The sequence below is a fragment of the Thalassophryne amazonica genome, chromosome 14 (genome assembly GCF_902500255.1).
Source record: "Thalassophryne amazonica chromosome 14, fThaAma1.1, whole genome shotgun sequence".
In the NCBI taxonomy this organism is placed as follows: Eukaryota; Metazoa; Chordata; class Actinopteri; order Batrachoidiformes; family Batrachoididae; genus Thalassophryne; species Thalassophryne amazonica.
Window position 1 is genome coordinate 47,467,039 of NC_047116.1, and position 24,649 is coordinate 47,491,687.

General features: G+C 41.5%; 1 protein-coding gene across 1 annotated transcript in view; it reads right to left on the reverse strand.

Moving 5' to 3' along the window:
* The window catches only part of slc4a3 (solute carrier family 4 member 3), a 147,274-nt gene that overhangs the window by 40,782 nt on the left and 81,843 nt on the right, over positions 1 to 24,649 (reverse strand). Inside the window, exons 7-10 of the mRNA XM_034186203.1 lie at positions 10,821 to 10,972; positions 8,864 to 9,044; positions 8,584 to 8,719; positions 800 to 983 (exon numbers count right to left, since the gene is read on the reverse strand). Of these exons, the coding sequence (XP_034042094.1) occupies positions 800 to 983; positions 8,584 to 8,719; positions 8,864 to 9,044; positions 10,821 to 10,972 (653 nt within the window). The remainder of the gene's footprint in view (positions 1 to 799; positions 984 to 8,583; positions 8,720 to 8,863; positions 9,045 to 10,820; positions 10,973 to 24,649) is intronic.

The window sequence follows — 24,649 nt, forward strand, 5'->3', positions numbered from 1 at the left end:
ACATAAATTAGCTTCACACAGACATCTTCTACATGTCACAGCACTTACAGGTAACTCCAGACTGTCTTTGATCATCCTGGAGCTGATCAATGGGTGAGTCTTTGCCATTCTGGTTATTCTTCTATTCATTTTGATGGCTGTTTTCCATTTTCTTCCACGCATCTCTGTTTTTTTTTGTCCATTATAAAGCACTGGAGATCATTGTAGATGAACAGCCTATAATTCTTTGCACCTGTGTATACATTTTCCCCTCTCCAATCAACTTTTTAATCAAACTACGCTGTTCTTCTGAACAATGTCTTGAACGTCCCATTTTCCTCAGGCTTTCAAAGAGAAAAGCATGTACAACAGGTGCTGGCTTCATCCTTAAATAGGGGACACCTGAGTCACACCTGTTTGTTCCACAAAATTGACGAACTCACTGACTGAATGCCACATTACTATTATTGAGAACATCCTCTTTTCTACTTTTTTTTACTAATAGCCCAATTTCATAGCCTTAATGCTTGGTCTTGGTGGATTTGTGAGAATCTACTGAATCTACTGGTACCTTGTTTCCCATGTAACAATAAGAAATATATTCAAAACCTGGATTAATCTTTTTAGTCACACAGAACTACTATTATTCTGAACACTACTGTATGTGTAAGTGTTGCCAGTGCACATTATATCAGTAGCTGGATCTGAGACTATTCTTCTAATTTTTATATGTTCTCATCGCAAAAGAAACAAAAATTCTACACATAGCATTAAGTAAGACAGGAAAACCCAAATACATTGAAAGATGAGACAAACTTACAAACAGGCTCGCAAACACATCTTGTTTGGGATCATATATGGGTCCTTTGTTGTCATGGCGCTCATCATGCTCCTCAGTAACAAATGGTGGATTAGTTTCTTGGACATGACTGTGATTGTAGCCGCTATGAAGACTAGTGCAGGAGTGGTGGCGGTGAAAACGATGTTTCAAATCATTTGGGTGGCTGTGGAAAAACATACAATCAGTACTGAGATAACCAATTATTTAATTCTAATTCCAAATTATTGGAATGTATACTAGCTTCAACCGTTCAGTTAGCAAAGACAAACTCTCTAATGGACCACTTTGTTAGAAATGGACACATTACTATGGTACAGGCCAAAAATAATAAAATTATACTCAGATCTCAATCGCTGCTAAGGGAGATTTTTTTCCAATTAATATAAAAGTTCTATTCGATCCAATTAAATGACCAAAAATTTCAATCTGGAGCCTCATGAAACCACTGGAGGCTGAAGAGCAAATTTTGGAGAGCAAACTTTGGGTTTAAACGTTGGGGGACATTCCTATTCTCTCTTGCCCTGACAAACTGGATGGACTGCTTGTCTTCCTCAGGACCTGGCCCTGTCTCCACCTGTAGCATCCTTGTGACAATTCTGTTCTACATCCAGACAGGATGTGTAGGAGGTTGGTGTTGCCTGCATTGCATAGGTTGCAAAATGCATCCTATTCATGCCTTGTGTGTTTTTATTTTGTTTCTTCTCTCTGTTATTTGGTAGAATGGCCTAAGCAATGACTCACTCCTTTGAGTCTGGTTTGCTTGAGGTTTCTTCCTTAAGAAAATGCCACAGGGTATTTTCCCATACCACTGTGCTTGTTTAGGGTAGCTGGTAAGCTGCCTTGAGGCAGGTTTTTGTGATTTTGTGCTGATGAATAAATTCAATTGAATAACTGAATAATTGTACTTTATCTTGTTTCTTTTTTGTTTCTTTCTTAAATTGAATTCTTCTTTCTAAGTGTTGTCTGATACTCAGAATGAAAACTGAATATGGAAAATTCTTAGTATCCAGTCATGGACCTGAAGACATTTAATTATATTTCTGTCTAAAATTGAAATGTCTTCATTTTAATCACTTTAGTTTTTTTTTTATAAATATTTTAAATGACTTCTGTTAATGTAGATGACTTTGGGCTGCATTTCTTTTAATGGTGCTACACAATTATTAGCATCATTGTTATTATTGTTGATGTTGTTAAACTGGCCAGGAGTCCAGTTAGGAACACCAGGAGATACACGTTTCTCTGTCAAACTGGAATTGTGTCAGGAACGGCATCTGTCAAAAATTCTGTTAGAATATGGATCTCTGTGGTATCCAGTGTGGCAACCTCAAGGTACTAGGGGTAGGCAAAAGCACAAAAATGCTCCTATTTTTCTCCAAGTGTCCTGATCTCAAAAAGAGGTATTATCTACAAATTTCATCACTAGTCTGAGATTAGAGAAAAATATTATTTTATGGAGTTGGCTCGGGCATCTTTTCCGGATGCCCCCTGGACGCCTCGCTGGAGAGGTGTTCCGGGCACGTCCCATCAGTAGGAGGCCCCGGGGAAGACCCAGGACACGCTGGAGGGACTACGTCTCTCGGCTGGCTTGGGAACACCTTGGGGTTCCCCCAGAGGAGCTGGGGGAGGTGTGTGTGGATCGGGAGGTCTGGGCGGCTTTGCTTGAGCTGCTGCCCCCGCGACCCGACTCCGGATTAAGTGGAAGAAAATGGGTGGATGGATATTATTTTAGTATGATGTAAATACGTATGCATTGTCTTTAAACAAACATGTCCTTTGGTTGATCACCACTTGACCTGCAGTAGATTTTCTAGGTGGTGTTTACATTTTCCACGCTCGAGGCACTCTGCTTTCCTTCCACAGTCCAAACACATGCAGATTAGGTTAATCAGTGACTCTAAATTGCCTGTGTGAAAGCAATTTATGTTTCATCATTCATAACACAGCCAGTGACTTCAGGTCATTGAGTTAAAATAAGAAAAATGCACATGCACATTTGCCTCTTCTTTTGAATAAGAGAGCTATTTAGCTGCATTTTTTCCACACATCTTTAATACATCACTGCTCTGACTTTGTGACATCACCTCATTCATTAGGCCCACATGGTCAAATAAGACAGTGTCCAAATTGCACGCGACAACAGTCTGAGACAAAGGAATGAGGTGTGACACTGAAGCGAACTGTGTTTCAGTCATTTCCAGTGTGTCTTTAATGTGGTCTGAGTATGCAGTGAACAAAATTCCAGCAGGACTACAAAGTCTTTCTGTGCACATCATAAATCTCATGTCACAGAGTGGCGATGACTCTTTCCCCGCTATGGAAGCAGCCTGTGATTCTGTAGGGAAATTACTGTGTATGGAGAACCTGCAAAAGTTGAAGTGCTGCCTGGTTCTCAGAACATGAGTTTCAGCAGCTTATTTCCTCCATCACGGACATCACCGTTGTATCCTGATTACATCTGTCTGCTGATTTGTTCGCAACTCATTTTAGGTCTTGTTCAGGAGAGTCAACATGTTCAAAATAAGTAAACTGCAGAATAAAGTAGAGTTGGGCCCATATGTAATTGTTTGTTTTTGAAGTTTTTGTAATTTGCCTCTGTACACCACCACCAATTCCACAAAGTTTGATGTGGAGATAAAATGGGAATCTCTCAGCTTTAATTCAGGGGATGGGGAGATGTTGCTGTAGGAGGTGGGAGTGGGTGGTTCTCCATCACTGTTGCAGTCATTTTTTTTTAAAGTACATCAAACATGAAGAAATATAACCCAGTATGATACTAATACAATAACATTTTTTACAATAACAGATTGTGTTGTGTGGGCCGCCAGAAGAGGAGGTACTGCTGGCCCACCACCAGAGGGCGCCCTGCCTGAAGTGCGGGCGAGAGGGCGCTGCTGCCACGGACACAGCCGGGGGTGACAGCTGTCACTCATTATCTCATGCCAGCTGTCATCCATCTTCACTACATCATTCCACTCCATAAAAACCGGACGTCATCTCCACCTCGTTGCCGAGATATCATCTACCTGTGAAGGTAATATTCTCTGCCGTAATCTAAACTGTGTCTTAGTCTGAACTCTTTTTGCAGCTGCTTTCCTGTGGTGTTCCTTATCTTTGGGATTGGCGTTTGGTGTGATCAGCGACCGCTTCGCTTCACACTCCAACCAGATAAGTGGTTAGACAGGAGCTGCACGAGTGTGTGTTAGAGGTGGAGGTGGAATCCCCACCATTGTTGTTACTGGGTGTGCACGCACCCATGTCTTACTGTTTTTGCTCCTCGCCAGCAGTACCAGATCCGACATTCGGAGACGGTGGCCACCTGGGGACTCGGGACTTGGAGGCTCCAGTATTCTCCAGGTTCGGTGGCGGAGGAAATCGTGTGGTTCCGGTTCTTCTCAGGACAGACGTCTTCTATCCTCGAGCCTGCCCACACGTCACCTTTGTGGATTGACTGTTTTCATAAATTCTGTAATCCTCTGTGTTTTGGTTGTGCTCTTTCACAACAGTAAAGTGTTCATATCCGACTCTTTCATTGTCCGTTCATTTACGCCCCCTGTTGTGGGTCTGTGTCACTACACTTTCCCAACAGGATTGTGTTTTTATGGCAAATTCTGGGCATATTGATTCAAACAAGAAATGAACAATTCAAAGTCCACAAGTCTTCCTTTTATAATAAACATTCCTCTCTGCCACTGGAAAAGATGGAAACTGAACAAGAAAATAACTTAAACACAAAATATGCTTAAATGTTGCACATTCAACAGTATTTTCTAACATTTGTTATTTCCATGTGGAAATTTGGCTTGATGGCTGACATTTAGTTAACTTCCTTTTCGCTCTCATTACCCCGCTTAGGAAAATCAATAATGTGTTCTGGGTAATGCTTTCCCATTGGTCACATGTTGGCCAAATTAGCTGGCATGTCAATGAGAGTTTTAGTCAACAGGATGTTTGGCACAGCAGGAGACTGTTAATACATGTTGTTTATACCCATGCATGTATTTATAGATCACATATTTGCCACTAGACAGCGCCTTATGTAATAACTAAGCTATTCTGGGATCACTCATCTATAGAAATACTGAAAAAAATAAAGGTGGCTCAGAGGATGTTCATGTTTGAGGCTTGAAATTGTCTTTGGAAACACAAAGCAGAGAAGCTGACTGTGCAGCAGAAATTCAAAAGGTTGGCCAGTCACTGAACCAAGTCACCAGATACCAGAGCTGGGAAACCAGCAAACTGATTTTTGCTAAGGGTGATATTAGATGAATGAGCCTTCTTCTTTCATTCCTGAAGCAGAGATAGAGCACATCAGGAGGATCCATATTAAACTTACAAACTTTGTGTTGTGAGCACATTAGGATATAATTGTTAATATGCTTGTAGCTGAAATTATTATGCATATTAAGATAACACCTATTATGAGGCCTGTTTTGCATTTGGTTGTCAAAATAAAAAGACAAAATAGTTAAATATCTTGTAAGGCAGGTCATATGTGTGTCTACTACAAACCATGCAAACACGGGGGTGAATCAGTTTCAGGTGGGCAAATACAATTTTTTCCATCTATACCAGAAATGTTGTTGGAATTTCCAGAATTGGCTTGAAACCTGCTTAGTTTCATCTGATGATGGGAAAAAAAAGATTTGCAAGACCAAATAACTCTATTTAAAATTAAGCATAATTTATTTATTTATTTTGGTGGTGGCGGGGTCCTCAGTTCAATTTCCCCATCCCATGGAAAAGGTCCTTAAAGGGCTTATGTTTGGTCAGTGAAATGGCAAATGAGCTGACTATTTAAAATGCATTAAGAATTCTGAAAATAATGGTGTATTGTGTTTTATTTTTGGTGCCATATGACCTGAGATATTGAACCATAAACACAGAGAATTTAGTCTGAGTTCAACTACTGCTTGAAAAGCTCAGAACTGCAAGCCTGTGAGAAATGTTGATGTGTGTGATGTCACATTGGGGACTGCCCTTCATAACCATTTTGGATTGTGTGTTGAAAAGGATAGGAAGAAAGGATTTTTTTTTACATTTGGAATTAGGTGTTTTTGTTGGAGCTTCATGTTGAATATGTCAAAATGGTGAACAAGTGTCTTCTGGGAGGATGCAGCAATGCCAGTCATGATGGCTATAATGTGCACAGCTTTCCCAAGGATAAGATGCCGATTGAAAAGTGGGAGAATTTTGTCCTTGACACCCGGAAAGACTGGAAAAATGCAACCAAGCACACCGTGGGAAATGGGCTTTAAAAAATAGCTGAATCTAAATAAGGATGTATCCCTTCCGTCCGTGTGGGCAGCAGAACAGCAACAAAGAACACTGTGTCTCCTGAAAGTGTGGAAAGGGTCATGTCTGCGCTGCCATCATGGAGAGGAAATGTCATCTTGCCCACACTATGCTAAGCTACACTGGGTAGCCGGTGAGACTCACAGAGAAAGCCACAAAAGTTTATCCGATTTTGGAGAAGTGCGGCCATGAAGAGTCAGAGAGAAAGAGATGGTGGGTGACAGCGGCAGATGGCTGTGTTTGTGATCTTAATGGGACAACTGTGATGTGGACACATGACTTGAAACAGCAGGAACTTTTAGAATTTGGAAATATTTAAAGGACAAAATGACTTTTTTCACATACAAAGCTGTGTTGAACCGGAGCACCACCACACAGCAGGATGAAATTCTACATGGCTGCTGTGTACGAACACAGGAGAAATAAAGTCAGCGCATGCAGGTGTCTTTCAAGGTATGTATTTACTACTGCGTTTGTGCTTATCCAATCTTATTCAGACATATTTGATTTTTTTTTCTTAATATATAGCAGGTTGCAAAGGAGGTGAAGGTGGAAATATGTTGATCAGCAAAATACAAGAATTTGATTTGAAAGCCATACTACATTTGTACACAAAAAGAAACACAGATTGACAGTGCATGATGGCGTTAGTGTAAGTATAAATTGTTCTACAACTATCCACAGGATGAGCTTCAGGCAGATATAAGTAAGTCTCCAACATGCTGTCAGAAATCTGGATCAAAATGGTTATGGATCTGCCTTGCATTTTTAAGACCCACTCTGGCTTATTATGTTTTTATCAGCTATATCAGGCCTCACAAAAGGGAATGACTTGGAAGAAATAATTTATATTCTGGTATAGAATTATAATGTTGGTTAGACTAAGGGCCCCTTCACACATAGTGTGAATTTGGTTGAATTGTGCATTTAGTGTGCATGGAGCAGGAATCGTATGCAAAACATGTAAAATCACCTGTTGCTGCAACTATTTGCACACACCAGCGGCTGAAAGACAGAGTATGCGCTGTGAGAGCCCATCAAACCCTCTCGCGGCAGGTCTCGGCCAAATTCCAGGTGACACGAACGGACATCTAAGACTGCCTGCCTGGCACTTCGAAAATGTGTGGCCAAGCGCACTGTTAACACAACAACAGTCAGCAGACAATCACTGTCAAGCTGGATGTGAAATTTGTCGAAGAGCCCCACAAGTGTGGCTTTACAAACAGACACAGTGACATGCTGGTGTGTGTGCTGAACTGACAGGGGGTGTGGCCACCGACAGAAGTGGCTGTGGAGATCTGTGGATCTGGATGTCATGGCTGGACAACACGTACTGTGTTTGGATGTACATGGACTAACAACTGCCCACTGTGATGCACGTGTGTCTGCTTGCTGTCCTCACATGGACATAAATAAAAACCTATATATCGATGTGGTGACGGGCTGCAGCGAGTGAGCGCGCACACGGCGTGCACATTGACAGGCAACCCCAGGTTGAAATGTACCGTGAGATCATAACACGCAGCGGGCAATCTGACTGTCACGTCTCCGACGTGAGCTTTGTTCCACATGACGCGGTGTCAGTCCTGCGGCGTGCTGTCCACAAGACATGCGTGTCAGGCAGGACATGCATGCGGGGCTGGCTGGACATGGCGCCAGCAGATGTGGACATGATGACAGCGCCCTGCTTCTAATTCATGTCATTTCATGACTGTACGTCTGTTACAATGGGGCATCTACAGAGGAATAGATAGATCAATGTAGACTTGCATAATCTGCTTCATAAGAGGGATTCAATAAAATGCAGTGTTTTTAATATGGTGTGTGATTTTATTTTTTTTTTAAATACATCCATGTCCTTCCTTATATCAGGCAGTTTCCCACACCTTTCACAGGACAGTGATGGTAGCTCAGTTTCTGACTGGCAAGCAGAGCTTTTGGAAAGTGCAGGTTAAAATCCCATGGGTGGCATGTAATTTTTAATTTTTTTTTTTTTTTTCACAGCAGCTGCGCCATGTGTAACCACATTTTTTTTTCTTCACAGCAGGCAGTGCACTGCTGGCACTGTGTTCCCACATGCACAAACTGTCACAGTGGCATGGTGCACGCCTATCTGTCGGCGTGATGTTTTTGTGGTTCACTCATACGAGCTGTTCGCCGTGAGTCGCCCTGAGTTGTACTTATTTGTACTATGTGTGAAGGAGCCCTAAGATATGTGCTTTAATGCCCAGGTTGCTCCCAGCAGTATGCTGACGTGTGTGTGTGTGTGTGTGTGTGTGTGTGTGTGTGTGTGTGTGTGTGTGTGTGTGTGTGTGTGTGTGTGTGTGTGTGTGTGTGTGTGTGTGTGTGTGTGTGTGTGCGTGCGTGTGAACAGGTGAACGTGAGTTATATAGAGAAACACGTTCAGCTTCTGCATCATATGGAAAAGGACTGCATTTCTATATGCAGTTTTTAGTGCAGTTACCAACCTATGCTTGAGAAGCAGAGCTCGAAGAACATTGGGTCTGTCCTCAGCTCTGATCTGGTCAGATATAATCAAGGTCTCCACTACCAGATGGGCAATACCAGGCAGAGAATTCTGCTCAAGGTCCAGAAGGATGGCACCTAGATAGAAGAAGACAACTGAGTAAAACAGCTGGTGATGCTAGATTGCGTTGCGTCACAGTTTATGTTTTAAGCCCACTGTGTGTATCAGTAAAGCATAACAGAACTGCAGCATTGTATCAGTGTGCATGCATAACATTTTACCGTGTGTGATAGTCCGGCGAAGCTCCAACAAACTACGGAAAGATAGTGAAGCCACATGAGGTTTTCCCCATCGATCTGTCTCCTCCTCCACATCTTCCTCAAACTTGATCCAGCGAGCCCGCTCTTTCCAACGCATTTCATGATCCTTCTCGACAATCAGTTCATTCAGCTCCACAAACAACTGAAGATGGAAGTAAAACATATGTATTATATGGCTGCGTCACTACGCGTGCTCTAATTGATTGATTATCGGTCAGGTATTTTCCCATATCCGGACCGGTTACCATGACAATCAGTCCGCAACGCATATTTTTATTACAAAACAGGAAGCTAAAAACAAGATTAGAACTAGAAGCACTCGGAGAGTGCAAACCTCCGCCAAGGCCATGGGGTCACTGACGCCATAACATCTACACGCCGTGGAATCATTGAACCTAAAAAAGTCTAACAATGATGATTGCTAGTAAAAAAAGTTTCATCTGCTGTGACTGGATAGCATGTATCCTTAGCACTTGGCATCACAGTTTATTGCAACTTGCACCTTTCCCGGAAGCTACTGTCATTTGAGCACTGATATTGATATTGCATGTGCTTATAGACAAAAAAACAAATAAGAGACAAAATTCAATTTATTATTCAACTAAACTGCAAATATATGAATTTTTTAACATTTATGAAACACTTCCCTAAATAAACAACAGTAAATTCTGAAATAGGACTATTTTTTTAAGTGTTGCATGTGCTACACAAGGCCATAGGGTCACTGACCCTAAAGAGATTCCCTCTTTGGCACAGTGATCTATTCAACAATTCAGTGTTACAACCAAAACTATGATACATACACTTTTCTTTCCTTTATATTTGACATCCTTGACCATGAAAACATACCACTAGAACTTGGAATCACTTTTATGTCTTTATTAGTTAAAAAATTATTGTATAAAAACGATTTTTCGGTAATGGCGGTTTTCTTCTGGATCTAGCTCCATAACATTTGAAGCTACATCAAATCTGATGACACCTTACTGAATCAGCACAGATTCAGCTACAATTTGGTGTTAGTTGTGCATTTCCAGCTTCATTTGTCACCTCACACTGACACATTTTCTATTTTCCCTATATTTTTGCATATTCTGGATCACCAGATCCAGAACCCGGATACGATCATCACCAAACATTGTTGTTTGATAGAACATTTGACTATGTTACACCTTAATTTTTTTCAAGCCTTTCTGCCTTGTTTTTGTGGAGTTAGAAACTAGAATGTCAAAATTCCCCCTATCCCGCAATGGTGAAGAATTCTTTAAAAAATTCCTGGATCCGGATCGTGATCCGGATCACCACTAAAATTTAATCACTTGTTCCTCTTGTCATTTCCAACCACTCCACAAAATTTCATCAAAATCAGTTCAAAACGTTTTGAGTTATCCTGCTGACAAACAGACAGACAGACAAACAAACAAACAAACTCGACCGAAAACATAACCTCCTTGGCGGAGGTAAAAACCAAGTCGGACATGAACGTACTCAGTAAATATCTAAGCAGCATCGGAAAAAACACTCGGATTGAAAGTTTACCAGCTAACGACCGGACCATCTGTTAGCAAGTTCTTCATGGAGGTGAAGAAAGTGAATGACCTCAACACCGTCAGCACGACGGTGACACTGTAAATTTGCGAGTTTATATGTGTAATAGCCATATAATAAACAAATTATTAACCTTGTCTGCTTGGTCTGTACAGGGATATCAGACGTCTGCTTTTTTTGCACTCACCTCACTGACGTTCAGTCCGTACCAACACCTTGGTCTGATATTTCCCCGTACAGACCTCACACTTGGTTAATAATCCTTTAATATATTTTTATGTGTGTGTGGGTGTGTGTCTGTTCATTTTTAAGCTGTCAGTGAGTTCTTCTCATTCTCATAACAGTAATCATATTGTAGTATGTTGCAAACCTCATGAGTTTTATCTGCTGCTCGCTTCGTCTTCCTCTTCTTCTTCAGGCTGGTAAATGGGGTGGAAGGGTTGCTAGCTCGGCTCAAAATAGATCGGGTTGACTTCTTCACCAGGTGACGTCTCACCCCAGGATTGTCCTCAAATCTGTGACCTGGGAAAACACAAATATTGTAAGCCTGAAGATTAAAAGACAACATTGATTTGTGTCTAGTGAGATTTTCATCTGCATATGTTCAAAGAAAACTAGAATCTAATTTCCAAATCTGCATGCAGCTTTTTCAACATTTGGATTTGCAAACACGCAGTGAGATGTTTCTTGACTTTAACCAGAGAAATGCACAACACTCATGTTAACTGTGTACTCACAGTAAATAGTAACCTGAAAGGTTGTAAGATTCCAATCAGATTAAGCAGTGTTTCTAAGAAAGAAAATGTGCTCCTCATTGGAAAGTCACAAATTTAATTTAGTTGCCTTGGTTTCCAGAATACAGAATTAGAACATCAAGTAACATTTGGGAAAAAAGCTCCAAGTATGAGGTTTTTCATCGGTAAACCAGCGTACACTGTGGGAAACAGTTCTGAATGGTGGTGGTTTTGCCGAAAGACATTTGTATATTCAAAAGCAACAATTTTATTTTTAAGCTCATTCACCAACAAGCCATATTATTATTGAATTTACTGTCATAATGAGGTCTTTTCTTTAGAGTTAAGGTCTGGCAAAGATTTCTTAAAGTGCGGCAGTCTTGAGTTGTGAATTTACATGGAAAAAGGAATTAGGAAATGCAAAGTAAGAGGTCAACCACTTAAAATGGAAAATTTGTTGACAGAATGGCAAAGGATATACAGTACAGCAATCCAAGATTTGAGAAATTATCATTTTCTTTTCTTAAATGTCTGCCACTATCGCTGATTCAATCAAATGTATTGGCCATTATTGTGTTATGAAAGTAAAGGCCATCAATATTGCTTACCCTTATGACATCATGAGAATATGTACTTTACAGAACATTCTGTAATGTAAGTGTATCTCAAAAAAAATTGAATAGTGTAAGAAAGTTCAATATTTTTCAGAAAGTGAAATTTCTCTATATTGCAGAGTCAATAAATACAGGGATTAATGTAAAAAAATCTGATTTTTTTTCTTTTTGTTTACGGTCAAATTATAAACTGTTCACCATCTACCTTTTTATAGGCACTCTTTCGTGATTGCGTCCTAGGATTTAACGTAAAACAAGGAGACAGCTAAGAAAACAATCAGAATCAACAGAAATCTTTTTAAAATACAAAAGATTAAATATGAACCTTTTTTAAGTATTTTTTTTTTCCTGGTCAAAAAAAGTTGAGCAGAAATTCAAAAACTGGTTTGATTTTCTCTTTATATTTAGAATAAGCTAATAAAATTTTAAATCACTGGCAAACTGAAGCAGGGGTGGTGGCCAAGTGGTTAGTGTGCTTGGTTTTGTTGCAGAAGGTTCCTGATTTTACATTTCTGCATGTAATGTGGAGTTGCATGAGGAAGGCCATCTGGCGTAAAACTTTTGCCAACTCAACATGCAGATCCACCTCAGATCTGCTATGGCAACCCCGAGTGAAAAAAGAGCTGCCAAGGGGACTTAATTTTACTGACAAACAGAAAAAATAAAAATGACCCATTTTCTCTTATTCCAGACATGTAAGTATGGTGAGGTAAAAACACCTGAAACTGTCAGACTGCAAGTGTCAATGCTGGGTAGAGTGTGGGAGGTGGTTACCCTCCCTCAGGTGGGGGTCTGGGGGGCCTACCCGGGGATTTTTTTTTTTTTAAATGATGCACCAAATGGTGCATTTTGAATAGTAGAATAGAATAGAACAACAACAACAAAAAAAATCCATATTTGCTCACAAACATATTTGCATTTTACAAAATGTTTGTATTTTACATATTTACACAGAGTGGGGGTTGCAGTAGCAGGAAAAAGCTGTACTCATTTCCATTCCAACAACTTTCCATTCGTGACAGAAGTCAAGGCAAAATGAGGACACAATTATGCAAAATTTTAAACTGCACAGCAATGCAAACTCATTAAACATATTTAAATGATATTAAATGGTAGAATAAATTTGTTATTCATAGCTGTATAGATTCAAAACAATGAGGTTCAAGATGATATGAGGTAAAATAATCAATTTTAACATTGCATGCCAGTGCTGCTTTATCATTTATCAGTGAGAATCAAACATATTAGATTGAATGAAGATATAATTGAGTCATTACGACACTTGAGGACCCAAATCAACCCTTGGAACTGAACTGTTTCATTGTCATTTTAAGTTGTTCACAGCCATTTCCAGGTTGCTCAAAGTAAAAACAGGTTGCATTAAGTAAGTGAGTGACCAGCTTTTTAAGCACAGTCAACACACTGAAAACACATGATCTGGCTTTCATCAAAAACCCAGAATCAACGAGAAACCTATCACTTCATGAACAAAGGAAATTTGGGAAATAATGTTTTTTTCGAAAATCAGGTAATTTTTACAAAGACCTGACCATTAATAGCCTTCTTTTCGGTGAGAAACATCCCTGGAAGTTGTTTTGTTGATTGCACGGACTTTTTGGGAACTTTGCGTTTCATGGCGGTGTTATGGAGGCACTATTTTCCACTTGAAGCATCCTTAAAGTGGCCATAACATCAGGTGCAATCAGCTTCCTCACATAGTCTGAGAAATAATCTCTGAGCTTGTCCTTTACCTCCAGCCACGACCATTTAAACTTGTTTTTGATTACATCATCAGTCAGCACTATGTTATCATGCCTTCACTGTGTGTACAAGGACAAAATCTCACTTTTGTTCAAAATACCGGTGTCCTAACATTTCATCCTGCCTATGAAACACACAGTCTGTTTGAAAACGCTCTACTAAGAGCCACAACGTATGGCAATTTAAGATAAATATGATGCAAATATCATATTTCATTATTTGTTATATTTCATGTCATTTGATGTTAAGTATAGGTCATAAATAATGATTAAAAGGTTAAAAACATATTAATGTTGGATGGACATAACATGAGCCCTCTGCTCCACGTTCCTCCTGTTCCGACTCTGACTCCACAAAGAGGGTAAGCCACAGAATGCCATTCCTGAAAGGGCTGGCTCTTCACAGAGTGCTGGATCAAAGCATTTTCATGGAAAGTTAACTGGAAGGGAAAAGTATGGGTGGAAAAATGCAGAAGAAACAAGGATAACTGCAGCCTTGACAAGACTGTCAAGCAAAGTCGATTCAAGAACTTGGGAGTGTTTCACAAAGAGTGGACTGAGGCTGGAGTTACTGCAGCAAGAGCCACCACGCCCTGACATGTCCAGGAAATGGGCTACAAGTGTCACATTCCCAGTGTCAAGCCATTCCTGAACCAGAGACCATGTCAGAAGTCTTACCTGGGTGAAGGAGAAAAATGCCTACCGAATGAAAATTTGACTGCCATTCAGCCAAAGTCGCAGTGCATTCAAACACCTCAGACAGCTATCTAAGTGCAAGCCACACAGTTGGGCGCATTTGCGCGGCCAGGCCAAATGCGGAGCACATGCACCCAACTGTCAAGGTGTGTTTGAGGTAGAAAAAGCTCAAATGGCAGTCGAAGTGCAGTCTGACTGCAGTCTCAGCATTCGAAACACCTAAATAGGGTCGACCGACATGCTGCAATAACCAGCCAGTACAGAACCTGGCCAAATGCCCTGGCTGTGGCATGGATGAGCCAGAATGCACCTGAGTGCCACCTGAGTGGGAACTGAATGCAACACTGATGTGAGCCCAATGTCCCTAGCAGCTCTTCAACGTAACACGACTGCGAACGGAATGGCCTGAGTGCCCCCCCAGTGCAACACAACTGCGAGCCGAATGTCCCAAGTGGTCCCCCCAATGCAACCCGGATGAGGTGGCAACCACCTGCCAGGGAGTAGACCATGGTCAGACCACACTGACCACGATGGCGGATAGTATTGAAAGGCAGGATGTTGGCGCACCATCCAGTGTCTGCATTGAATACCGCTTGATCAACCGTCACATGAGAGAGAGAGGGAGAGAGAGAGTGCTGCTGCACTCTGAATGTGCACGAATCAGTCGAGGCGACTTTGGCCCACATTCTGGGTATTCACATTGCATTCATACATGGCTGACTGAATATTTGTCCCTCTCAACTGCATCTCGAATTTTGACTTTATTGATCATTTGGCCTGATTTGGCTTCATTCATGCTTATTTGTGCTAAGCGAAATGGGGTCTTAAAACATTCCACCTAATCTAATAAAGAACAATATCTTGAACTGTTGCACTATATACAGGCTGGTGACAGTTATTTGGTTGCTGAAAGGTGTTATTTCAGTTCGTCCTTTCAGGTCTGTATGGTTGGTTTGGCAGATTGCCCTTCCTGACACAATCTGATTCATTTATCTGGGTTTTGGAACAACAGTACTTATTCTACTCTATTCTACTCTATTCTACTCTATTCTACTCTATTTGCCATGCAAATAGAGTAGAATAGAATAGAATAGAGCCTTTATTGTACATATACACATACATACAATAAAATTTGTCCTCTGCATGTAACCCATCCTAATTACAGTTAGACACAATCCAACCACTAGGAGCAGTGGGCAGCCACAGTCCGGCACCTGGGGACCAACTCCAGATGTAGAGACGCTGCCTTAGTCAGGGGCAGAGAAAGGAGCAGACCGTAAATAAGCATGTTAATCATTCTTGGAGGAAACCAGAGTGTCTAGAGGAAACCCAAGCATACACGGCGAAAACATGCAAATGTCACACAGAAAGGGGGGGAGGGGAGTGATCCTATGACCTTCCTGCTATGAGGGACTAGTGCCAACCACTAATCCACCATGCCGCCATCTGTGAGCCTTGTCGTTACATGAGAGCTTGATGCATTAATATGTTTCATATGGCACATCACAGATTGTTTAAATCCTCTAAAAGGTCTTAAGCACTCAGTCTGACAATCAAAAGAGATGTCAATCATCCTACAAAGACGTAGAAGTGGTATGCCAAGTGCACAAGTTCATTACTTCTGGACCACTGGTTGAATGTTAATTCTTCTTTCAAAGAACACAAAATAACAATGGGAAATTTCAATGTTTCTGATGATGTGATCACACATATTTAATCACAAAGACTTTCCCACCTCTGTGTATGGATGGTTGAGCAGACAGTGCTCATGTTACATCCCCAAGATGAAGTCTGTTGTGACCTTAAAGCTTTTTATTTCATCATGCTGTAAGTTATGTTTCTAAGGACACCCGTATGTGTTCAATGTTTAACACAGCCCTGCACCATGTTTACAAGGAAAATCCACTAATTACAATGTATGCACTCTTTGTTCAGCTTTCCATCCATGTATTCTGCATTTTCCCATCCTTGAATGTTTTTACACCAATAACTACAGTAAACATATGCACAAACCGTTCACAAACTGTGCACAACACCTTCCATGGAGAAGGAAAGAACTGGAAACTAAGAGGAGTTATGTCAAATTTAATTTGTAGTCTCCCAAAGGGAGAAAAAGTCTTATACACTGCTCCAGTTTATCTGGGTTTGGATGAGATGTCTGTTCTCATCAGAAGTCAGGTCAACACAGCTGCACACAGAGAACATTTTTTTCTCTCCTTTCACTGGTGGCTGACCTTTCTGCTCACCTTGAAGCAAGTATCACTGGCATTGTGAGGTAGTGTCGGCATCAGTGTCAACATTTTGGACCTGTGGTGCATTCCTCTATGATCTAGCACACAGGTGCCTGAGTGTTGAGGAACCCAGTGACTGGAGAAGAGCAAAGTGATGCCCACCTTTCACCTTGCTGCAGCAGATGGGTAGATCAGTTGTGTGCCTGGGTGGTTATCGTCCAGGACCCAAGGCAGTGCTGTGGTGTCATGGATGCTGTGAAGCACAGCACCAGCACAAGCTCCCAAACTGGACTTGTCATGCTATAAAATGTATGCTTTTTATGTTTTACTATGAGTTGATGATATAAATCATCCACATGGGTTGTTCAGCCAGTGCATTCTGAGTGCCAGTCCCAAGCCCAGATAAATGAGGAGGGTAGAAGCAAGAAGGGCATACGCTGTAAATTTTCTCAAATCTCAGCCACACTGGGTACACAAGCCAGTGCATTTGGAGTGTTGTTCCGAAGCCCAGATAAATAAATCAGATTGTGTCAGGAAGGGCAATCTGCCAAACTAACCATACAGACCTGCAATCGAATATTCTTCAGTTGAATCCCAGTTGACAACAACCACCACCAGTGCTGCTGTGCTGGTAGAAATTGTGGGGCAAATATTAAGAGCATGTCTGCAGGAAGTGGTAGAGGATGAGTGTTAGAAATGTGGAAGTGAGATATGGGACTTGGAATGTTGGCAGTATGACTGATAAAGGGAGAGAGTTGGCTGATATGATTGAAAGGAGAGACTAAGCGGAAAGGAAGTAAGGCCACAAGCATTGGAGCTGGGTTCAAACTCTTGTACCATTGTGTAGATGGGAAGAAAAATGGTTTTGGAGTCATTTAAAGGAATGGAATATGAAGAGTGTGTTGGAGGTTAAGTGTGTGTCTGACAGGGTGATGAGTGTAAAGTAGGTGTACACTGAAGAAGCGATGATCAATGCCATCAGTGCATATGCCCCATAGGTAGGCAGTGGTGATTGGAGAGGACTTCAATGGACATGTTTGTGAAGGCAACAGATGTCACAAGGAACTGATGGTAGATATAGTATCAAGGAGAGGAAGACAAATGGGCAGATGGTTGTAGATGATCAAAAAGGTTGGAAATGGTTGTGTTGAATACATACTTTAAGAAGAAAGAGGAGCACAGATTTATGTACACTGTGGAGGAAGGTGCACACAGGAGAACTAAATACTATGGAGGAATGAGCATATCAGATAGATAATGCAGGTAGAAGGGTTTGAAGACATAGTCAGAGAGGTGAGATTAACATGGTTCGGACATGTACAAAGGAGGGGCCCAGGGTATATAGAGAGAAGGATGCAGAGGATGGAGCCACCAGGAAGGAGGAGAAAGAGAAGGTTTGTTGATGTGGTGAGGGACGGCATGCAAAGGGATGGTGTCACAGAAGAAGATGCAGACAACAGGGTCAGATGGAGACAGGTGATCTGCTACGCCATCCCTAACAGGAGCAACCAAAAGAAGTTTATTTGATTATATATAATGCAAATACATTAGGTTTGGTTCAACTTACGTGTACTTTGTCAGCCACATAGTAATCTGAGCTCATTGCATGTTGTTGGGCCACTCTGCCCACTGGAGCCTATCTTCATGTAAGTGTCAGATAACAAGTTAAGCTAGCCACCATAGGGAGAAACATGATGTCCACTACATGAGCAGGTATGAGATCAAATATAGAGAATACTGGAATATTAGAGTAAAAAAATGAATAGAATGTGTGGCTAGCAAAGATCCCCAAATTTTTCATCTGTACTGTAAATTAGTGAAGGCAAACTCCAAACACTGTTCTGAAAAAATTAGTACCGTTTGTAATAAGGGAGGTGATGGTCTGGTGGGTAAGCGTTGGGCTTGAGACCAGAGGATCCTCGGTTCAAATCCCAGCCTAACTGGAAAATCACTAAGGGCCCTTGGGCAAGATCCTTAATCCCCTAGTTGTTCCCAGTGTGTAGTGAGTACCTTGTATGGGAGCACCCTCACATCGGGGTGAATGTGAGGCATTATTTGTAAAGCGCTTTGAGCATCTGATGCAGATGGAAAAGCGCTATATAAATGCATTCCATTATAATACCACTGTTTCAGATCATGTTTATTAAAGGAAGTCCTATATCAGCCCTGAGGCCTGTATCAAAAGGAAGACATTGCATGCTGTGCAAAATGGGGTCTCATTACATCACCAACTCTTTTGAAATAAATATTTTTAAAGGTTTCACTTGAGTTGCCTCCTCTCCTGCTGAAATATACAAGTAATGAAACACAAGTGAATAAACAGCTGTAGTCCCTGCAGGTTCTGTATGTGCCCTAGCATGTGTTACTTGTTGAAATCAGGTATCGTGTAATGAGATCATGTTTTTCATCCAGTGTGTAATTCTGTCCATGTAGCTCATTTTCTACCATCCTATTATCTTGACCTAAAAGTCACATTTTTGTACCAGATTCTACAGTAGTTGTAAATCCAGGCCAACCTCTATTTCACAAAAATTAAACAAAGGAAACACCCCAATAACAACTACAACACAAAAAAACCCTGCATCATTTGGCACACAAAGATAAGCCCCTCTCACACAGAACGTGTGTGACCTCTGCCTGTGCATGCCATGTGACTGCTGTGTGTGCACAACATTCAGTGGCATTTAATGTACCATGCATCCAGAAAGTACTTACAGTGCTTCACTTTTTCCACAAGTTTTTATGTATCAGCCTTATTTCACAATGGAGTAAATACATTTTTTTTTCATCAAAATCCTACTCACAACACCCCATAATGACAATATGAAAAACATTTTTTTTGGTGCAAATTTATTAAAAATAAGAAACTAAGAAATCATAAGTCATATGTATTTACACCCTTTGCTCGATATTTTGTTGATGCAACTTTGGCAGCAATTACAGTCTCATGTCTTCTGGAATATGATACCACAAACTTGGCGCACCTGTCTTTCAGATGTTTGCCCATTCCCCTTTACAGCTCCATCAGGTTGGACTGGGAGTGTTGGTGCACAGCCATTTTCAGATCTCTCCAGAGTTGTTCAGTTGGATTCAGGTCTGGGCTCTGGCTGGGCCACTCAAGAACATTCACAAAGTTGTCCTGAAGCCACTCCGTTGATATATTGGTTGTGTGCTTAGGGTCATTGTCCTGCTGAAAAATGAACCATTACCCCAGTCTGAGGTCAGGAGTGCTCTGGAGCAGGTTTTCATCCAGGATGTCTTTGTATATTGTGCATCTTTCCCTCAGTCCTGACTAGTCTCCCAGTTCCTGCTGCTGATGCTGCCACCAACCTGCTTGACTGGAGGGATGGAATTGGCTAGGTGATAAGCAGTGCCTGGTTTCCTCCAAACATGATGTCTGGCATTCACACCAGAGTTCAATCTTTGTCTCATCAGACCAGAGAATTTTGTTTCTCATGGTCTGAGAGTCCTTTAGATGCCTTTTCGCAAACTCCAGGCGGGCTGCTATATGCCTTTTACTCAGGAGTGGCTTCAGTGTGGCCACTCTACCATACAGGCCTGATTGGTGGATTGCTGCAGAGATTGCTGCAGAGTTGTCCTTCTGGAAGGTTCTCCTGTCTCCTCAGAGGAATGCTGGAGCTCTGACAGAGTCACCATTGGGTTGTTGTTCACCTCCGTGACTATGGCCCTTCTCCTCCAACTGCTCAGTTTAGACAAACGGCCAGCTCTAGGAAGAGTCCTAGTGGAACTGAACTGTGCTCATTGAGCCCTTCAAAGCAGCAGAAACGTTTTTGTACCCTTCCACAGATTTGTGCCTCAAGACAATCCTGTCTCAGAGGTCTACAGGCAATTCCTTTGATGTCATGCTTAGTTTAAGCTCTGACATGCACTGTCAACTGTGGGACCTCATATGTAGACAGGTGTATGCCTTTCTAAATCATGTCCAATCAACTAAATTTACCCCAGGTGGACTTCAGTTAAGCTATAGAAACATCTTAAGAATGACTAATGGAAACAGGATGGACATGATCTCAGTTTTGACCTTCATGTCAAAGGCTGGTAATACTTATGTACATGTGATTTCTTTTTTTTTTTTTTTTTTTTACTAAATTTGCAAAAATCAAAAAACTTTGTTTCACATAGTCATTATGGGGTATTGTATGTAGAATTTTGAGGATGCATTGTAGCTCATAATCTGCTGCTTCCTGGTCAGTGTTTTGACTCTTTGTTTTCTTCGATTTTTTCATGGATTTGGCGTGTCTGACCAACCTGGTGCTTTCCAGCCTGTCACACAGAAGGCATGCGCATGGCGTGTGCATCTTAATGGCATGTTAATGGCATGCAAGGGGAGACCGCACGACAAGTGAAGTTGAGTGGTGAGTGTTTTGAACATGACCAGAACAGTCACCACACCCTGGTAAGTGCTGGTAACTGTGTGGCATTGTGTGACATGTTTGTTGGGTAGTGACATGTTTGTGGCAGATTGTGGAGAGATGGGTGGTGAGGGCTACATGTGTGTCTAAATGCCACACACTTCTGTGCGAGAGGGACTACAGGCTAAGCTTTTTATGTTCTGTTCATAAACAGCTCATGATCAGTTCTGGCCAGCATGTTAATATAAATACAGATTTAAAAAACAAATAAAATCCCACATTTACTGACCAGTGATGTGTCTGTGTTTCCATGCTGGCTGTGACTGGGTTCTAACCAAAATATGGTCCACTCGGAAAGCAAATGGAAAGCACGCAACAGCAGAAGCTGAGCACTGTGTTAGTTCACTAAATGGTGCACAACCACGATCAGTTTGTGCCATGATTGAGCCTCGTGTGCCCCATGCTATTAATTAATCTACCAGTGAGCTAAATTATCAATATGAACTCTAGTTCATTGATTTTCCATTCTAAAGTGGTGCTGTGTGTGAATCACCTCTCGCTTTGCTACGGCTGCGACGGAAACTTTTACAGATGATGTCACCGAAGTTTAGGCAGTACATCTAAATATATCTAACAATGTTAAAATGGTGAAAGACATGTCAAACAATATGATTTGATGGTCTTCATGAAAGGGACATGCCTGCATAACTACTTATTACTAAAGAATTGTAAAACAGCACATCTATGTGACATTATGGCAGGGTTTCTTTTTTAAATTGATGCATGTTCATTGATTCACAACAATAACAATGCCTCATAATATATATTAAGGCACTCTTGTCCTAAACTAGTTTGCTGAAAGTTAAAAATATCCTTCTTCGCCTCCTTAACACACAATGTATTAAATGGTAAATGGACTGCATTTATATAGCGCTTTTCCATCTGCATCAGACGCTCAAAGCGCTTTACACATCAATGCCTCACATTCACCCCGATGTCAGGCTGCTGCCATACAAGGTGCCCACTACACATTGGGAGCAACTAGGGGATTAAGGACCTTGCCCAAGGGCCCTTAGTGAATGGTGCCCTTAGTGAGGATCCTCTGGTCTCAAGCCCAACGCTTAACCACTAGACCATCACCTAGTTACTAGACCATCAGCTAGTCTCCAAGTTACTTTGTAAAGCTGATCCTAAGTAATTAAACTCATCCTCCTTCACCAACGACACTTCGTGCAACTTTAGCATTCTGCCACCTCATTCATCTTGCTTTGATACTACCATGTCCCTTCTTTGAAGACAGTACCGCAACCTTTCCAATCTTCCCTCAACTTCCTCCTTACTCTCATGACAGACCACAATTTCATCCACAAACATTAGCCTCCATGGAGACTCCTGTCCAGTCTTGTCCAACAAGCAGTCCCAAAAAATTAAAAACAAAAAGAAAGTGATTCTACTCTGAGGGACTCAATGTAGGACCACTGCATCATCACACTGAAAGGAGCCAGATGACCTGGTGAAGATGTCCCCTGGTTATCACTCTAGAGAGGTCTTTCAGGTACGTCCAACTAGGAGAAGTTCCCGGTCAAAACTGAAGAAGTGCTGGAGTGATTATGTCTCCCAGCTGGCCTGGTTACACCTTGGGATCTACCAGGAAGAGTTAGAGGACTTGGCCGAGGATAGGGAAGTGTGGGATGAGTTGCTTGGCCTATTGCCACCGTGACCCATGACCCAAATAAGTGTCAGAAAATGAATCAATGAATGAAGACACGGCTCAGAGCCAGTCCTTCATACAATCCAACCTCCACCATAAACATCCACCATTTCTTCAGCTGATCTCACCTCTGTCACTGTCCTTCTAAGGATCCTGCACCACTCTCACATACTTCTCTGCCATTCCCAGCTTTCTGAAAACACAAATCCTCAGGACCCTGTCATAAGCTTTCTCCAAATCTGCAAACACACATATTATGAATGTAACTCCTTATCACTTTGTTATTCTTCTACAACAACCCGGTTAGAGCAACCAGTGCATGGGCACTATATATATCTGCCTCTCTTTCTCCTATTTCATTCAATCAACAGTCGCACAGTTTCTGCTGGTATCCTGGTGGACAACAGTACCTGTGGAGGTCATTGTTAACCAAGACTTCTATTGATCCCCTATGGAAATCCATTTTGTAATTTGCATATTTGGTCTGAAACATTATTAATGCCAGATGCTCTTCCTGTTGCAACCCTCCTCATTTTTCCAGGCTTGAAACCAGCATTAAAAATGCTCTGGCTTATACTGACTCATGCCAGGTCATGTTTTGGAGCATGCACTGGTTCTGTGCATTGTCACATCCACCACACTACGGAACCACCTTTGCCCATGCATGGCAACAGATAAAGGATCCTTCCCCACCTCATGAAGATAACCATATATTTGCCCCAGACAGATGAAATTTTAGTGTGTCCTTGGCCTTCTCAAGCCACTGAGGTCCTCAAAACTGATACAACTGTGCTGGATTATGTACCAAGAAACACGTTGCCAAAATGTCATAGCTGATGTTCAAGTTACACTACTCATTTTAGTAGCTGTTTATTTGACATAGTCATCCCAGCGGTACCCAAAGATCCTCAAAAGAGACCTAGTACCAAATACAGCTAGTCATCACCTTAGGTTGTTGGTTAACACACAAGGTTCAAACCATACAGTACAAAAGGAAGATTTGGAACTTATGTTATCCTGCAAAAACCTAGGCATTGCAAAACACCTCTGTCCAGTGACCTAATGACTTCTAAAACTCTCCCCAGACATCTCTCAATCTCAGCAGCCGAAGACCCAGAGTGACCGAGATAACTATTAACAGGCATGCACATACGTAACTGGTACTCATGGTGCTTGTGCATGCTAAAAATAAATGATGCGCAGCAGAAAACACAAAGGAAGCACTTCATAGGAGGAAAGCAATGACAGATTGTAGGAAAAGCGTTTCCCTCTGTCTGCTGTGCATCAATGATTTTGTAGCACACATGAGCACCATGAATATCAGTTATGTGCACCCCTGACTATTAAGTCAAATAACAATATGACCCTGTTCACCCAGACTAGGGCTTTCAAATGGCCTCAAATTAAGAGTCAATGAAGTCATCATTATTCTCAGAGTTAATGGAGATTCATTGTGGAGTCTATTGCTCAATAGGTGAAACATCATGAATGTGTACAAATGGCAAAAGACATGAAATGAGGCACTACTTAGTGTTTTACAATAACACCAACATATATGCAATAATATGCTTTTCAAATCTATAATGCAAACTATCTTAGCAGAGAACAATCAATCTTAAAGTCACAGGGACAGGTTCTTTTGAATGTTTTTTTTTTCCAATTCCATGATGAGGACACAATCAGAACTCCTCACCAGCTTCCAATCAAACACTATTCATCTCTACAGACCCAGTCTGGTTACTTACGGTTGGGCTCCTGTGGTGACTCCAGGTGAGTGTGGATTGACTCAAGCAAGTCACAATCATCAAAATCAAAAACAAAGTTTTCAAAGTCCTCCCACATGTCCATGTTGGACAATGAGTTGTGTAAAGGATCATTTTGCTGCTGAATCTGGATGCCAAAATGCTTTTGGATAATGGACCAATGTTGTGTTCGATGGTGGTCAGTACAGCACTTATTAGTAGTCCCATGCCCCTGGTTCTCCTGTCCCTCTGCATCTGTCATCTCCTCAGTCATTACCACCTTATGTCCTCCTCTCTCCAATTAGATTCATTGTTCATCCACAGCTCCCAGGTCTCCA